Source organism: Ctenopharyngodon idella, chromosome 3, assembly GCF_019924925.1.
Source record: "Ctenopharyngodon idella isolate HZGC_01 chromosome 3, HZGC01, whole genome shotgun sequence".
In the NCBI taxonomy this organism is placed as follows: domain Eukaryota; kingdom Metazoa; phylum Chordata; class Actinopteri; order Cypriniformes; family Xenocyprididae; genus Ctenopharyngodon; species Ctenopharyngodon idella.
This window is the reverse complement of record NC_067222.1, coordinates 55,648,374-55,667,539: the sequence shown is the minus strand read 5'-3', so window position 1 is coordinate 55,667,539 and position 19,166 is coordinate 55,648,374. Positions and strand designations below refer to the sequence as shown.

Genomic DNA, 19,166 nt, shown 5'->3' with positions numbered 1-19,166 from the left:
TGTTTATCAAAAAGCTCAAAATGGCATAATTTTATGCATGGCACAAAATCTGAGATATATACGTTTTGTTCTGCTTGACTCGGAGAATCAGAGAAAAAAAGAATTTTGATTGTAACCTGTATGGTTGTGGAGATGATCTCACTGCACTGGTTTGGTTCCAATTGGGCCAAGAACCTACCCTGCAAACAAGCCTGCACTGGCCCTTTATGGGTCCACTTAGGGCTGCCAGCCCAGGGCCCCTGAGAATTTGCTCAGTGGAAAAACATTGGGCCCTTAGCACTGGCCCTGCACAGGCAGCCCTCACTTATCCTCCAGGAAGCGCTGTTTTATTGAAAATAATAAAGTTTGAAGTCACCGTTATGGAGGTAAGTGCTTGCTTTAGTTGGGCTCTTAACCCTTCACTTCTAAACTTTAATGTTTCTCTGGTTGCTGTAACTGTGTGTTTCTGAAGCACGTTTATATCAAAAGTTGCGAGACGTAAAGCTGATCTGGTGTTTTGGTCATCATTTAGTAGCTTGATTCACTGATCTCACCAAGAGTCTGATCTCTGAGGACATTATTTAGATTGAATAATTTCACATTATAGTAGCCCTAGAATACCACTGCCTGGAATTTGTGCTTTTTTATTTTGAATGTTTTTAAGTTATGCAGAAAATAATTGGACAGGATCATGTAGACTCACACAGACATCAAGATTCAGCGTATGAACCTCAACAATGGTGACAGTCAACAAAATATTCAGATCAACTCTGAGCATCATAAAACAAGCTACTAAAGTCACAAAAAAAAGCTTTTTATTGATTGTCACCATTGTTGAGGTTCATTCGCTGATTCTTCATGTCTGTGTGAGTCTACATGATCCTGTCTAAATAATTTCTGCAAAATGACTTAAAAATATTCAAAATATTAAAGCAAGACATGACTCTTGGTGAGATCAGTGAATCAGGACACTACATGAATCATCAGATCAGTTTTACTTCTCTCAACTTTTGCTATAACAAATGTGCTTCAGAAACATGCCAGAAAAACATTAAAGTTAAGAAGTGAAGGGTCAAGAGCCCAACTAAAGCAAGCACTCACCTCCATAATGGTGACTTCAAACTGTATTATTTTCAATAAAACAGCGCTAAGGCTTCCTGGAGGCTAAGTGAGAGCTGCCAAATGAGCAAATTCTCAGGGGCCCTGCGCTGGCATCCCTAAGTGGGCCTGTAAAGGGCCATTGTAGGCTCGTTTGCAGGGTAGGACTAGTTCGCAAAAGTAGGTTTTTCAAAAAATACAAAATACCTGAAAATTTTGCATACACATGACACGCCTACACCTAATGGTTCAGGAGTTACAAGGCATTTTGTACTTTTGACCGCTGTAGCATCCCCGTCAGTCAAAGTTTCAAGTTTCTATGACTTACGATTTGATCTGTTTACTTTTAGGGGACAATGCTGACCCTTGGAAATTTTAACAATTACAATAGGGTTTCAGCGCTACGTGCTTGAACCTCTAATAAGAAAATCAGTACAAATACAATAGGGTTCCGGCACCTGTTCTGCCACAATACCATGGTGTAGTTAGTGTTACTACATTAAATCCATGGTAAATGATACAGATTTGAGATTCAAAAGCCTTCTGACTGTACCGTTGCTCAGTGTTTTCCTGTTTGTCAGTGCTGTTTCATTTGGATCACAGAGACATTTGTGTTCTTCGCTGAATTCAAGCGCTTCTCACTGGATCTCACATTTGAACTTTGAGCCAAGCAGATGAATGGTCTGTGTGGCGCGGGACACATAAGAATATTATATTTCGATAATTATTGCTATCATTTTTTCACACATACGTAATTGGAATAACAGATTTTTGTCAGTCTAGTTAATGAATAGACTCAGATCTATTTAAACAGCAAGGGACAAGATGAGAGCCAATGCAGTAGAGGCCTGGCCACAGAAAGCATATTATCAGAAAAGGTCTATAAAAAGTCTGAAAAAAAGCATGCGAGAGGCTCACTTATACTACTTTAAATTTACATGTGATTTAATGATAAAGTGTGTATAAGTTAGAGTATGTCTCTTTGATGTGTAATCTGACTCAGAGACAGTTCGGACTCGTAAACTCTAAATCCAGCATAGAGGGGTTCAGTGAATGTGGTGTTGAATGTGTGTAAGTGTGTGAGTGTGTCTGTGTCAGAGACACTGTAGAAGGACAGAGTGCCAGCCAACCAGTCCAAGTACACTCCTACTCTACTAGACAGGGGTGAAGGGACTGATAAGTCAGTTCTCTTTTTATTGTGCCAGACAGTGAATCTGTTATCAGAGCAATCAAGACTCCAGGATTTGTCATTGTATCCAAACCTACAATCACTACCTCCCTTCCTCTTGATTCCTTTGTAGGCCACTGCTGCATGACCCCATCCACTCCATTTAACTTCCCAGTAACAGCGTCCAGTCAGGCTCTCTCGACATAGAACCTGTTCACCACCATCAAATCTCTCTGGATGATCAGGATACAGCTGCGGATCTTCAACATATGTTGCCTTTCTATTCTCCTCAGACAGAATGATGCAAGTGTTTGCTGTGTTTGGATCCAGTGTGAGATCACAGGCATCTGAACACAAGAAGAAGATGAGAAATGTGTCCAAGATAGTTCACAACACTGTTACATAGGGCTGGGCACTGACACAAATTTCATGATTCAATTTGATTTTGATTCACAAGCTTGCAATTCGATTAGATTCCGATTCAATATTGATTATTTTGGATATACATATACAGGGTGCGATTTGTAGGGGGTGATTTTCCCCCTTCTGGTCTATGTATCCCTGCCTCTGCTGAATAAAAAAAAATCTCCCCTGGGTGATGCTACATACTCCAAAAAACAGAGCATATACAATACCAAAAATAAAAATATTTTTTAAAAATCCACAAGTAAAACGCTGCGTTTATATAGAGCTGTCTCTTTATGACCACAACAAATGGGATACTTTTCAGACATGCATTCCAACTGCATTCCAAAGTCAAACGAGCGCAGAAAAGGTACAGGTGACGACGAGGGAGCTTCAGTTGAACAACAGTGAACTGCGGTCAGCTGAGATGTTGTCAGGCTATGTCAGTAAAACTCAGAAAAATGAACATGACTGTCCAATCAGCTGTTATACTGTACGGAGCATGCTCAAGAATTGCAAACGCAAATTCGGCTGGGCGCGCTGCATGTTACAGCTTAAATAAAGCACAAAAGAAACTATGTGCATGTACCATCGTTGTTCTGTTGTAAATTAAGTCATGAAATTACCAAACGTATGATTAAAGCTGCCTCAAAACTGTGCATGTATATATATTTGTTGACGTGGTTTTAAAGCTATTGTTATTCAATTTGTTGGCCTTAAAACGTCTTAAAATGCACATATGTACACCAGGGAAATCAAAATTTTCTCGGAGAGCATGCCCCCGAAACCCCCAGCACACTACATTTTGTGACCCCGGCAATTATGAAACCCTGCTTATGGCCCTGATTCTATTCTGTCTAACGAAATATGAGGTAAACGTGTATTTCTCCGTATGTGCACACTTTTGGACTAAAAGTTTGTACTGTATGTGTATGCACTGTGATCAAAAATAAATGGGAGCAAACGCGATTAAATGTAGAGGATTGTGTCTTTTTATTCTATTAAAAAAATCAATAACTAGGCTACCAATTGATTTTTGATGATTTTGCATTCCTATCAGAAATTATTAGTGTCGTTGCAAATAGTGGTGGAAATATCAAAGCTGTCTAATCTAATACTTCAAATCTCAAGATTTAATGTAAAAATGTTTCTGTAACAGCTGCCAAAAATAGTAAATAGCTCCACTATGGTTTATGATTTATATTCAAAACACCCCCAAATGGACAGAATTTGAAATCGGAGACATTGTTTTATATCAAAAGTAACCATGCACAAAGCTTATTGCGATTTATTGGATAAAAGGTGTGCAACAAATAAGTGCGTTTACATGCACGTTCTTAAGCCGATTATGTTTAATAAGCCGACAATGAACGTGGTCATGTAAACGCGGTAACCCATTTTCTTTTATCGGAGTAAGGTCATAAATGGCTTAAGCATAAACCGGTCAGAACACGTAGTTTTTTTTGCCTCACCCCGATTTCGTGTGGCATGTAAACGCATTAACCTGCTTTTTTTCGGTTTATTGAAGTGCGCATTTCATGAGTTCACATTTACATATTATTAAGTACAGTAAAAGTTATGCGTGTTTGGCGTGCTGTCTGGGGGAGGGCTTCGAGCTCAGAAATTTTGGCCCGAACCTCAGAATGAAGTGAGAAGATGGGGTAGAGGAGGGATGCTGATGAATTGTCAGACGAACAGAGGTAAGTCTGTTGTATTTATACTTCTTGTCATTGGTTTGCGTTGATTAACTGAATGCTCTCCACCTGAGCTAATTAGTTTAATTATGTAAACCTGTTCCTCCCGAATTTTGTTATAAAACATCATGTGTGATACGTGACAGAAACACATCCTTAGTGCAGATTTAAACACATCCAGCCAGAACGAGCATTTTGCAAGATAGAAAGAAGGAAATATATCACAAACCAAACTCTTTCAAGACCCAGAAAACTGTCAAAATTTGTTCCTTTTCAATAGCTACACTCAAAGCTGCGCTTAATACAGCGCTATGGGAAAGTCTTTAGTTGTGACCAGCTGTGAATATGTGTAAAACAACATCAATGAAACTGACCTATATTTATAGCCTGCGTGACGTCATTGGAATGTGTCGTAAGCGAGGCTATAATTAGATGCGCCACAGGTGCATCAGCAGGTCTTTTGTCTTCAGAGACCATACTGTGAAGTGTGTGTGAAGCAGCTCTGCTCAAACTCTTTCCTTCCTTCATCACTTTGTTAGGAGTTAGATTTGACAGGCAGTGCGCAGAACTTTCTCTCCCCTTGTTCCTTTTTCAGCTCTGTCTGACAAGTGAAAAGTGAACACACATATATTATATATTTGAGAGAAAGTCATGGCTGAATAAAGCAAACGGTGTGTGTCTCCGTGTTCGCGTTCTGTCTCCGAATCGGACACACACCAGTATTGTTTTGTTTGTTTGGGGAAGAGCATGCTGCCCTTGCATTGTAACAGAGCGAGTGCGAGCACTGTGAATGTTCACAGTTTAAGTGCTTCGCGTTCGCTTTGCTTATTTCAAAGGGGTAGCACCTACAATGTGATCGTGGGGCTCGCATGGTGATCTGGCTGAGGATTGAGAGGCGGGTCCATCCCTGTTGGTCTCTCTCTCTCTCTGGATCACGATGTCCTTTTGCCTGGACCGAAGCATGCCTTGGCGCTTCTTCGGCTTGGGCGCGGGACACTGAAGTGTTTTCCATTGGAATGTAATGGAATGGAAGTTTATCCATCTCCGAGCGTTCCTCCCGTGATGATAAAATGAAAGGGAATTGCTCTGGGCGGTCACTCATGCAGTGAAACACTAGTCAGACCCCAAATCATTTATAAAATAAATGTGTCTTTGTGCCCGTGACGTCGACCCGCTCAACTATCGCGGGTGCAAAGGCATGCGTTTATATGATGCTGCTCTCAGATCGGAGAGACGCTCGCGCGCTATCTCTCCCCTGGGAGCGCATCATCAGAGGTGTTTCACAGCGAGTCAGGCTGGTACTGCGCTGTACACAATGGCTGTGTTACAGGCATTCCAGGCTGATCTATGAAAGATTTAAGCACAGCTTTTCATTCAGACCGTGTTTACTTGTCTGGTAATTAGCTGCATTTAATTTAATATATGTATTTGTATAATATATGTATATGTATATAAATTATAAAATTATATAACAAATATATATATATATACAAACCCGATGGCCCATATATATTTACATACCTTATTTTTCGTGTGCCTTTTATTCATCGTCCTCCACGTTTCAATGGCGTGGTCTCCACTACCGTGAAGCCGGGGCAAGCGACTTTACTGTCACAAGAGCTGCAATCTCTTCTGAAGAAAGGGGCCATAGGGCATGTTTCCCCCTCTAGAGAGAGAGTCAGGTTACTACAGCAGATACTTCTTAGCTCCCAAAAAGGACGAGGGGCTGTGTCCAATCTTAGATCTTCGAGGCTTAAACCATTCAGTCAAAGCTTTCAAGTTCAAGATGTTAACTGTAAAGATGATCGTGTCGCAATCCAACATCACGATTGGTTCGTCGCGATCAATCTCAAGGGTGCATATTTTCACATAGAAATATTGCCACAACAATACCAATATCAGGTTCTTCCATTCGGCCGAGCCCTATCACCTCGCACATACACAAAATTCATGTATGCAGCACTGGCTCCATTGTGACTCCAGGGCATTCGCATTTTGAATTACATAGACGACTGGCTAATACTAGCACAGTCACAAGAGAAGGCGTTACAACACAGATGTTGTACTAGCTCATCTAGTTTCTCTAGGGTTGAGACTAAACGAGAAGTGTTCTCTGTCCTACCCAGAGAATGACATATTTAGGGGTCATGTGGGATTCGACCATAATGCGGGCACAATTGTCTCCCGCTCGAGTCGAGACCATTCTAACCACCCTGAACAATGTCAGGCTAGGTCAAGATTTTGCACTGTTCTGCAGTATCAAGAAATGTTAGGTCTCATGGTGTCAGCGTCCTCGGTGATTCCTTTTGCATATGAGACCATTTCAGTTGTGGTTCAAAGCCGCGCTGAGTGCTTTATGCCCTTTCTAAAATCTATGTTTATGTTAAGTCATGCGCTAATGCTTCGTGCACTTTTAAAAATCCATGTTTATGGTAATGGTTACGTGCTGCGGCTTCGTTCCCTTTCTATGTGGCTCAGACCCCGGTTCTTCACCTTGGGTCCCACTCTATATGCGTTGATGTTGCAAGATGCCAACAACAGACGCTTCCCTTATGGTCTTAGCTGGCCATCCGGTCCAAAGGGATATGGTGAGGTCATCATCTCAATTGGCACATCAATTGCCTCAAATTGATGGCTGTATTTCTGGCCCTGAAGTACTTCCTCCAACAGTTAAGGGTTTACCATGTCCTTGTGCGACATTATTGCGGTAGCCTCTAATACAAATTGCCAGGGTGGGCTGCGTTTGCGACGTCTAGACAGGCTAGTGCAGCACATTCTGCTCTGGGCTCAGGACAAGTTCCTGTCCCTCAGGGCGATTTATATCCCCAGAAATCTCAATGTGGGAGCAGATCTACTTTCCAGACAGAGCATACCGATGGAGGAGTAGAAACTCCACCCGAGGTAGTGAAACAAATCTGGTAAAGATTTTATGAAACAGAGATGGACCTCTTCGCCCCCCAACAGGCAGCTCAATGTCCACTCTACTTCTTTCTGAGTCAACCAGCTCCCCTGGGTCTGGATGTGATGCGCATACGTGGCCCAGAATGCGCCTGTATGTGTTTCCTCTGGTTTCTACAACCCGAATTCCAGAAATGTTGGGACATTTTTTTAAATTTGAATAAAATGAAAACTAAAAGACTTTCAAATCACATGAGCCAATATTTTATTCACAATAGAACATAGATAACATAACAAATGTTTAAACTGAGAAAGTTTACAATTTTATGCACAAAATGAGCTTATTTCAAATTTGATGCCTGCTACAGGTCTCAAAATAGTTGGGACGGGGGCATGTTTACCATGGTGTAACATCTCCTCTTCTTTTCAAAACAGTTTGAAGACATCTGGGCATCGAGGTAATGAGTTTCTGGAGTTTTGGTGTTGGAATTTGGTCCCATTCTTGCCTGATATAGGTTTCCAGCTGCTGAAGAGTTTGTGGTCGTCTTTCGTTTAATGATGCGCCAAATGTTCTCAATAGGTGAAAGATCTGAACTGCAGGCAGGCCAATTCAGCACCCGGACTCTTCTACGACGAAGCCCTGCTGTTGTAATGGCTGCAGTATGTGGTTTTGCATTGTCCTGCTGAATTACACAAGGCCTTCCCTGAAATAGATGTCATCTGGAGGGGAGCATATGTTGCTCTAAAACCTTTTATATACCTTTCAGCATTCATAGTTCCTTTCAAAACATGCAAGCTGCCCATACCGTATGCACCCCCATACCATCAGAGATGCTGGCTTTTGAACTGAATTCTGATAACATGCTGGAAGGTCTCCCTCCTCTTTAGCCCGGAGGACACGGCGTCTGTGATTTCCAACAAGAATGTCAAATTTGGACTCGTCTGACCATAGAACACTTTTCCAATTTGAAACAGTCCATTTTATATGAGCCTTGGCCCACAGGACACGACAGTACTTCTGGACCATGTTCACATATGGTTTCCTTTTTACATGATAGAGCTTTAGTTGGCATCTGTAGATGGCACGGCGGATTGTGTTTACCGACAGTGGTTTCTGGAAATATTCCTTGGCCCAATTAGTAATGTCATTGACACAATCATGCCGATGAGTGATGCAGTGTCGTCTGAGGGCCCGAAGACCACGGGCATCCAATAAAGGTCTTCGGCCTTGTCCCTTACGCACAGAGATTTCTCCAGTTTCTCTGAATCTTTTGATGATGTTCTGCACTGTAGATGATAAGATTTGCAATTTGACGTTGAGGAACATTGTTTTCCACAATCTTTTTACACACTCTTTCACAGATTGGAGATCTTTACTTCTGAGAGACTCTGCCTCTCTAAAACATCACTTTTATAGCTAATCATGTTACAGACCTGATATCAATTAACTTAATTAGTTGCTAGATGTTCTCCCAGCTGAATCTTTTCAAAATGTCTTGCTTTTTCAGCCATTTGTTGCCCCCATGCCAACTTTTTTGATACCTGTAGCAGGCATCAAATTTGAAATGAGCTCATTTAGTGGATAAAAGTGTAAAATTTCTCAGTTTAAACATTTGTTATGTTATCTATGTTCTATTATGAATAAAATATTGGCTCATGTGATTTGAAAATCTTTTAGTTTTCATTTTATTCAAATTTAAAAAACGTCCCAACATTTCTGGAATTCGGGTTGTATGCTCCCAGGAGTTCTAGCCAGAGTTCGCCAACAAGGGACTTGCCTCTTACTGATAGCGCCGCGTTGGCTGAACGGAATAATGTTTCTCGGAGATATCTCTCCTCGATGGCTCGCCATTGGTGATACCGAAGAGGAGAGACCTTCTGTCTCAGGTGCAGGGGACAATATTAACATCCCCTGCCGGAGATATGGAAACCTTCATGTTTGGCCCCTGAGGAGAACCAACTGAGGGACACAGGGCTTTCACCTGATGTTATTGAGACCGTTTAAATGCTAGGGCTCCCTTCACTAGATCAAGTTATGCCAACAAATGGGGTGTCTTTGAAAGATGGTGTACTGCACACAATGCAGATTTGGTTAACTGCCAGATTGCTACAGTTCTGGATTTTCTGCAGGGAAAATTATCAACAGGCACATGTCCTGCCACTCTCAGGGTTTATGTGGCCGCTCTTTCGGCTTGCCACACTCTGATTGATGGGGTACCTTTGGGCAAGCATGTCCTGCTCTCTCGCTTAATTCGAGGAGCTAGGCAGCTTAAGCCTCCTTTTAGAACCAGGATCCCTTTATGGGACCTAGCAATAGTCCTAGAGGGCCTGGTTGAGACCCCCCCTTTGAACTGTTAGAGTCAGTTTCTGACAAGCTTTTAACTCTGAAAATGGTATTCCTAATGGCTTTAACTTCTCTAAAGAGAATTGGGGACTTACAGGCTCTGTCCATTGTGCCATCCTGCTTAGACTTTGCCTCAGGAATGGTGAAAGCTATTTTGCATCCTCATCCTGACTATCTGCCCTAAGGTTCCTTTCTTGAACTTGCATACGGTCACTCTTGAAGCCTTCTGCCCTCCGCCAATCACTACGCCAGAGCAGGAGAGACTTCACAGACTGTGTCCAGTCCATGCTCTTCAGGCCTTCAGGCCGAGTCAGAGCAACTATTCGTTTGTTATGGCGGCCATAACGGGTGCGGCCGCCACGAAACAGACCATGTCACATTGGGTGGGAGATGTGATTGCCCTTGCCTATGAGGCGCGTGGTCAAACTTCGCCAACAGGCATCAGGGCTCATTCCACCAGGGGGGGTTGCCTCTTCTAGAGCTTTGGCGGGGGGGCGCCCCCTTACGTGTGTCTGAGACTCTCTACGCTTTGTGACACACTTCACAGCCTGGGGGTCCGGACACACAGTGTGGCAGCGTGGGTATTCTCGTTCCCTTAGCACTGTATTAAGAGCAGCTTTGAGTGTAGCCTTTGAAAGGGAACGCCCCTGGTTACTTCACTGTAACCTTGTTCCCTGAAAAGGTGGGAATGAGAAGCTACGCTTCATTGCCGCACTGGGATGTCCCAGGACTGCTCTTCAGACAAAATATCTGCTGAGGCACCTGTGGCGCATCTAATTATAGCCTTGCTTACGACGCATTCCAATGACGTCACGCAGGCTATGAATATAGGTCAATTTCATTGACGTTGTTTTACACATATTTACAGCTGGTCATGACTAAAGGCGTTCCCATAGCGCTGTATTAAGCGCAGCTTCTCGTTCCCGCCTTTTCAGGGAACAGGGTTACAGTGAAATAACCCGGGGCGTTCTCATCTCTCGTGCAGCAGAAGTAGAAATGGTTCAGTCAAAACACATCTATAACTGCATGAGAGAATATATTAACCATAAGTTTCCCGCTGACATGTTGCAAGCTTTATTTAACATCACAACTGACATAACAAATGAAATACTTGGAGTCAGATGCGCAAATTATTATTTTTTACGTCACTACAGGGAAATAACCCGATTTATTAATAAAGTCATGTAAATGCGGTTTACTTGCATTGTCAGGTTACTGGTTTGCAAGTAAACAGGGAAAACTGATTATTTCAATAAGCTGATATTTGTGAATTATCAGCTTACTGGGGTGCATGTAAACACGCTCTTTCCTTTCATTCATCCACTGAAAACAGGATAGACTAATCAATTTTGGGAATTGTGAATTTGTGAATCAATATCAGTTCATAAAAATAAGAATCAAAATCAAGAAATCAATATTTTTACCCAGACAGAGTGTGAAAAAGGACCTACATTTTCTTAGTCCTGGTGTGATTCTGAAATGTCCTCCATGGTCCAAACTAGAAAGAGACAAATTTGAACCACAAATGATTAATGTTTGATTAACCCCCAGGGGTCGATCACTGGCGATACCACCTCGTTATTTCTTACCAGTGCGAAAGAGACTCAAAATACTCAGTCGATTTTGGACATAAAGATAAGAGTTTTACATCATTCAAAACTGTAAAATGTCTTTTACTTGTGTACAGTGACAGTGAAAACAAATATGAAGCACGATCTGTCATCTCTCTCTCTCAATGAAGTCCATTCTGATATTCGTCAGAAAATGAACTAACTTAGCAAACACTTGTCACACAAACATGAAACATATGTCTAAAGAAACATTAAAATTTCAGGTTTTAAATAATTTAAGTCAAATCAAAAACAAATATTCTCTGTTTATGTAATCTGTTTAAAAAGAGAGAGATGTCAGTCGTTCACGAGTCACCTCATTATCTACTAATGCCCATGGAGAGCGCGCTCTATTCAAAGGTGAATTCTGAGGTGATCCATGAAGAGTCAACGCCTGCATCAACTTGAAAAAATGCATCAGGTTTAGTCAGATTCATGTACTTTACATTGTTTTGAGATGCGGTGAGGAATAATGCTGGAAGAATTTACCTCAGAGGAAGAGCGTGACTGGTGTCAGTTCCATTTCCATTATCAACTTGATTTAGCCAAGGATTGTGAAGGGTAAGTTCTTTATTCTTGTTATGTCCCAGTGAGTGCTGGGCCTGTGTTTTTTCTTTTGTTGTGTTTGGTATGCAGTTATGACGTTTGTGAAGGTGTGGTTTTTCCACCAAGGCCCATTTTTGGGCCTATAAGAATTGCAGCGCTGTGGATTGCCGGGAGTGTGTTACGATGTGATAGTGTCTGTGAATATTAGACCGCAAAAAGACTGTTTAAATATGAATCTTGCATGTTCTGCGTGTCTCTGTGTGGATGAGTGGCACAAACGCACGGTTTCATTAACTACACATACTTACATTAGTAAACATGCCATACTGGCTTTTCCCAAACTATATTGCTATACTGAGATGAGTGAAATCGACTGATATGTAGTAAATACTGAAATGTTTCAGCATCATATTAAACTGCAAATTAACATTTATAGTCTGTATAATTTAACAAATATGATACAAAAAATGTCACAGAGATAATATGAATGTTTAGACAAGATTTCTTTGGCCTGTTTTGGACAGATTATGAAGTGTTTACTGTAAAATAGCCACTATATGAAGTGCCACATCAATGAAGTTTTTGTTTGCAATGAATGATAATTTAGCTTCGCATAACATAATTATATTTTAAATTATATTAAAATAGAAAGCCATTATTTTAAATTAATAATATTGCTGTACTTTTTCTGTATTTTTGATCAAATAAATGCAGCCCTATGAGCATGAGACTTCTTTCAAAAACATTAAAATAGTAATGTGTCCAATCTTTTGACCAGTACTGTATATAATTTAAAATATAATAGAAAAAATATAAAATATATAAAATTTTGTTTTCATGCTGTGCAATAATAATACAATAGTTGTTAACACAATAGTTGTTATGATTCTGTTATCAGCATGCTCACAGATTTTTTTTTTCTTTTATCTCACAGATTTGATCATAGTGACCAGATATTGGCCCACATTGGACATATTCTGCATGAAAATGGTGGTGAGTTCACCAATTGGAAGTAGGAAAGTTTTTTTAGGAAAGTTTGCCAGGTGTGTGATGGTCACTTATTTACACTTGCAAGAAAAAGTATGTGAACCACTTGCAGAATCTGTGAAAATGTGCAAAATTTTAACAAAATAAGAGAGATCATACAAAATGCATGTTATTTTTTATTTAGTACTGTCCTGAGTAAGATATTTTACATAAAGGATGTTTACATATAATCCATAAGACAAAAAAAAAAATAGCTGAATTTATTAAAATGACCCAGTTCAAAAGTTTGTGAACCATTGATTCTTAATACTGTGTGTGGTTACCTGGATGATCTACGACTGTTTTTTTGTTTTGTGACGGTTGTTCATGAGTCTCTGTTCTTCAGAAAAAATCTCCAGGTCCCAAAAATTCTTCAGTTTTCCACCATCTTTTGCATATTTGAACCCTTTACAACAGTGACTGAATGATTTTGAGATCCATCTTTTCACATGGAGGACAACTGAGGGACTCAAACACAACTATTAAAAAAGGTTCAAATATTCACTGATGCTTCAGAAGGAAACACGATGCATTAAGAGTCGGGGGGTGGAAAACTTTTGAACAGGTCCAAATTTTTCTTATTTCGCTTGAATATCTTTTTTTTTTTTCATTTATTACTGCCCTTCGGAAGCACCAGAAATTACTTGCATGTTTCCCGGAAGACAAATTAAATACAATTTACCTTGATCTTCAAATTCCAAATGTTTTCACCCCCCATCTATTAATGCATCATGTTTTTTTCTGGAGCATCAGTGAATGTTTGAACCTTTTTGATTAGTTGTGTTTGAGTCCCTCAGTTGTCCTCAGTGTGAAAATACGGATCTCAAAATCATTCAGTCATTGCTGTAAAGGGTTCAAATATGCAAAAAATGCTGGAAAACTGAAGAATCTGCAGGACCTGGAGATTTTTTCTGAAGAACAGAGCTCAGTTTAACTGCTCAGGACAAACAAAGGACTCATGAACAACCATCACAAAACAAAAAAACAGTCGTAGATCATCCAGGTAACCACACACAGTATTAAGAATCAATGGTTCACATACTTATGAATGGAGTTATTTTAATAAATTCAGCTATTTTTTTTGTCTTGTGGATTATATGTAAATATCTTTTATGCAAAATATCTTACTCAGGACAGTACTAAATAAAAAATAACATGCATTTTGTATCTCCCTTATTTTGTTAAAATTATTAACATTTTCACAGATTCTGCAAGTGGTTCACATACTTTTTCTTGCAACTGTATTTGAACAGGATTTAATTCCAGGTATAACTGTGTACTCAAAATATGCCTTTGACTCTCATTTATATTGTAAACTACATTCTAAATAAACTTAAAAAAATATGTATTTTTTTTTGTTCTCACATTCTTTCTTGTAGTTCCCTCTCACATACCTGACTGAAAGGCTCATTATGCAGCTCATTATGTAGGTCATTGTCTTCTCAGATGTGAACCACAGCATTATTCAGGATTACTCACGCCTCCACGCATATTGTCTTTCTAAACAAAAAGTGTCTTAGAAAATTTAAATCAATATATTGTATTATGTGAGTAGTGTGATAAAAATATTTTATGTTATGGCATCAGAAGTGGTCAAAAGGATATTTTCAACATGAAATGTACAGAAAATGCAGACTAAGGATGCTCAGGTCAAAGACTGTGTAGACTAACACAGTCATATGATTAGTTTAGATCATTACAAACCAATCACCAGAACAAATCACTGTGAAGAAGACATTGGTTTTAACTCAACTGTAAGACTTAAATGTGCATGTATCTTTCTATTCATTGAGACTCACTTGGTTGTTGTGACCAGTGATCTCCCGGCCGTAAATAAAACTTCATTTCTGCAAAGAGCAACTTGGAAGTCGTGTCAGGTATTTGCTGTGCAGCTAAGGAATAGAAGTACTAAAAATTCTATGCTCTAAAGACAACAAAAGTAAGAGCTAAAATGTGACTGAGGTAGTGATAGTAGCTTCTTGATGGGACACCGTCACCATACTTCAGGGAAGTATTGTATTGTATTGTAAGTATTCAGGGAATTCAGGGAATTACCGAGAGATAGTGTAGTATTATATTAACAACTAGAAGTTGTTTAAATTGTCCGTGGTGAAGTCATATTTGTATTGAAAATTTCAATGACAGTTGGCAGAATGATTTTCATATAATTTAAAGCAAAATCTCTATTCTACAGGATCCAGTACTCAAAAATCTTGTGAACACATATTTAGTATGTGTTTTGAGGCCTTATTTCAGTGACTTAAATGTTTTGTTTTTTCAATAACCACGCATAAACGTTATTCTCTCAAAAATACAAACGTACATGCATGTTGCCAACATATTATGGTAGCCTAGTTTGTGCTGAATACAATGTAATGACACTTTTGCCATTAATATGTTTATAAGCAACTGAAAAAAGCACAAATTTCAAGGCATGTCAAAACTTCTTCAGGGCTCCAAAACCCCCTCAGACCCCCTCATAAGAAAGTACACAAGTAAAATATGACTGATCTGTGCTTCAGTGTTCTAGAAAGAGAAATTATGTATTTCCCTCTCAATTTTTTATTTTCATTATTTATTTATTTATGTTCTAGATGTGGCCTTATGGTTAGAGAGTTGGACTCACAACCCGAAGGTCGTGGGTTGGAGTCTCAGTACTGGCAGGAAATGTATCCACTCTCATTACCCACAACTGAGGTGCCCTTGAGCAAGGCACCTAACCCCCAATCGCTCACTGGACGCTGCAGCAAAAGTGGCTGCCAACTGCTCTGGGTGTATTATCACGGTGTGTGCGCGCGTGTGTGTGTGTGTGTGTGTGTGTGTGCACTTGGATTGGTGAAATGCAGAGCACAAATTCCAAGTATGGGACACCTTACTTGGCTACATGTCACATTACTTAAAATTTAAGTATTTCTCTCACATGCTATAATCATGAGTGTCCCAGGTTTAAAATTCTGTAACAAACACAGACAAAATCAATGTATCATAAATGCCCCACATACTTGAGTGTCTGCAATGAGCAGTTATGATCCTTCAGTTTGTGGTTGAGCAGCTGGACTCCTGTTTGTCCTGGGTGATTGTAGCTCAGATCCAGCTCTCTCAGGTATGAGGGGTTTGAAGTCAGAGCTGAAGAAACAAAACAACAGCCTTCCTCTGTCACCATACAGCCAGACAACCTACAGAGAGGAAAATTAAATACGAGATTGGGATATTCAAACAATATAAATATTCAAACAATAAAAATGCTTATCAACTATAAATCATCCATTATTGGGTGGCTTTTTGCAAGTCATATGGCGTTATGCCCTCACTCGCAGTAATCTTTCTCCACATTCACACTAAAGAATCTAAATGGGAACTCAGTATACTCAAGAAAGCCAAAGAACATCACTACAGAAAAAAGATTTGATTATTTCATGATATTTAACATATTTTATTTTGTCCAGCATCAGAGCCCAACAAAGGACAAGCAGTTTCAATTGATGGATGGATGAATGTTTTTTTTTTTTTTTTTTTTTTTGCACTGCTGATCATTTTCTCATACAATTTTTTTTGAGTTGCCTGTTTTGCCTTCACTGAGAAACAAAATATGCTGGAAGAGATTAAAATAATGCAAAAAATGCAACTCAATGAACCCCTTTAAAAGACTCCAAAATACTCTACCACATGTTTCACGGCAGTGTTCATTTTGACAGCAAATTTTGATTTAGTTTTAGTCATGGTCTTTTCACTAAAATGCCATTTAGTTTTAGTCATAGTTTAGTCAAGTGAATTATTTTAGTTTCAGTCTAATTTCAGTCGACTAAATATCATACAATTTTACTAAACTCATACTAAAATCTAATGAGTTTGGTTAAATTGTAATGCATTAATAAGCATTTCTCTAAAATTTCCTAACCCATTATATACACAGAAAACATCTATTAAAGGGTTAGTTCACCCAAAAATGAAAATTATTCCATGATTTACTCACCCTCAAGCCATCCTAGGTGTAAATGACTATTTTCTTTCAAACAAACACAATCAGAGATGTATTTAAAAACATACTTAGTCCTCCAAGGTTTATAATGGTTGTGAATAGCAGCCCAAATAAAGTAAGTACTTTATAAAGTAAAATAATGAGCTTCCAGCGGACAGCCATACGCATTCGACATACAAAAAGCATTAACTTTTTGTCATTAACGTAGTACACAATGACATGACGTACTAGTGTGGTAGATCATGGCGCAGTGTAGAACGTCATGTCATTGTGCACTTGGTCTTGGAAGTTCACTTTATGGACCTACGTCGAATGCTTATGGCTGTCCCGCCGGAAGCTCGTTATTTTACTTTAGAAAGTTTTAAATAAGGATATTTGTCTAAAACAAACGCATCGATTCACTTCAGAAGGCCTTTATTAACCCCCTGGAGTCGTATGGATTCATTTTTTTATGGATGGATGCATTTTTTTTTTTTTTGTCTTCAAAATTTGGGTTGCCATTCATAATAAACCTTGGAGGACTAAGGATATTTTTAAATATCTCTGATTGTGTGCGTCTGAAAGAAGAAAGTCATATACACATATGATGGCTTAAGTGAACTAACCCTTTAAAATTATAGGTCAATTCAGTACTCGTCAGCACATGTTTAGAAGCGCATTTAGAAGATTTTGGGGAGCAATGATAAATATACAGTCTAAAAAAATTTGTGTTATTTAGTATAATTGATGTACTATTATAGGTTTTGTTTATATTTCTATTAGAATATTTTCATTGTAATTTTAGCCAAACGTTTTAGTAATTTTTTGTTTGTCTTATAGTTTTTAAATGTTTATATAGTTTTTATTATTATTTATTTCTGTTTTAGTTAGTACATGTTAAGATAAAGCTTAAGAACTAGATATATTTAATTAAATTTAAGTTTAAAAAAATTTAAATTTTAAAATTTAAAGAATCTAGAATCTACAATAATTTACTATGAACATCATCGTAAAGTAAACATTGTCATAATTCATCACCGCTAGTTCTTAAGCAATTGTTTGGCATAAATGTGTGCTATTCACTGATTGTGAACCACTCTGAAGCTGTCTGAAGCCTGTTGCGTGAGCCTGAAGAACATGTAACAGGGCCGCATTTTCCCATGGTTAGATCAGCACGTTACAATTCAAATGTGTGCATCTTCCACACAGGGCATCATTCATACTGACTGGATCTCTTTCCATATTGTCCCTCCCTAATATTTTTGTTTCGTTTTTATTTGTTGATGAAAATCACAGTAGATTTTCATCATACTTTTTGTCATTCAAAACTAGTGCCCTGTACAAATACCCACACTTGCGGTCTTGGCCACTTGAGAGCATGTGCACACGACAGGAAGTGCGCAAGACTGTCCCATGTCTTAAAAATGCCAAAGTGCAGTGCCCTTTATGCACACTAAACCCACACTAGGCTAAGCGTATCCCATCGGGCATTATGTTCGGGAGCTCATGTGCCCTGAAATCGCGAGATGTCGAGGAAAACATTCCACTGTAATTTAAATTAGATATTACCATAGACTGTAAAAAAAGATATTACATATAATTTGGTAGTAAAACATAAAGTTGCACATTTTATTGGTGAAAATATGGGCAGGGTATATGTATTTTGTACAACATTTGCAACTGCTTTTTATCACTTTTAAAATTGTATCAATTTTAAAATAGTGTCTTCTGTTAGTTACATAGCAAATATTAAATATTAAGAAAGTTAAATATTATTCTAAAAAACATTAGTTTTTTATTTCCACAAAAAGATGCATCATATAGCCTATACTGCTCTGCACTTTGAGAGGGATGTGGGACACGAGCAGAAAAGAGACTATTTCTCTTTAATAATATCTTCATGTTATCTCCTGATGTTACAAGCAACTGAAACTTGTTGTAAAAGGTCTGAAGAGCTAGTTTTATCTTCAGTAGGGGCAAGACATTCAGGCTGTGTCTGATTTTGCGCTTCCAGAGAAAGCGAAACTAAAAATCATCGCGTGTGTAAAAAAAAACAAACTTAACGCGCCTTATTAAGTCTAATAACAAGTGCAAACTGTGTTAAATAGAAATTGACGTGCAAGCAAAAAGGTTTTTGTCCTACAGGGTTTTTTTCTACTTTACCACAGTAAAGAATGTGAAATATAATAGGCCTTATTAAAAGCGAACCAAAGCAAGAAACGTTTATAATCCCCTGCGTGAGTGAAGATTTGGGAAAAAGAGATTCAGTGTTCAATAACTAATGGAATATTGTTCAATTCTCTGATAATCGGGTGACCAGATGGCGATTCGCAAAACAGAATAAAGCTGACAAGGCTTAAATGTATGGACTCACGTACCTCTCTCATTCTGCATGAACCAAAATGTTTCCATGGCTGCAATGTCACATTTAATTGCTAAC

General features: G+C 38.9%; 1 protein-coding gene across 5 annotated transcripts in view; it reads right to left on the bottom strand.

Moving 5' to 3' along the window:
- Positions 1–19,166, bottom strand: part of LOC127508751 (NACHT, LRR and PYD domains-containing protein 3-like) — a 360,258-nt gene that overhangs the window by 36,577 nt on the left and 304,515 nt on the right. For 4 of the 5 annotated variants that reach the window (XM_051887098.1, XM_051887099.1, XM_051887097.1 and 1 more), the window contains 3 exons: positions 15,771–15,944; positions 11,038–11,084; positions 894–2,592 (listed from right to left, as the gene is read on the bottom strand). In XM_051887098.1, coding sequence (XP_051743058.1) covers positions 2,045–2,592; positions 11,038–11,084; positions 15,771–15,944 — 769 coding nt within the window. In that variant the 3' untranslated portion in view covers positions 894–2,044. Of the gene's footprint in view, positions 1–893; positions 2,593–11,037; positions 11,085–15,770; positions 15,945–19,166 lie in introns of those variants that run through there. The other variant, XM_051887095.1, reaches the window with a different exon arrangement.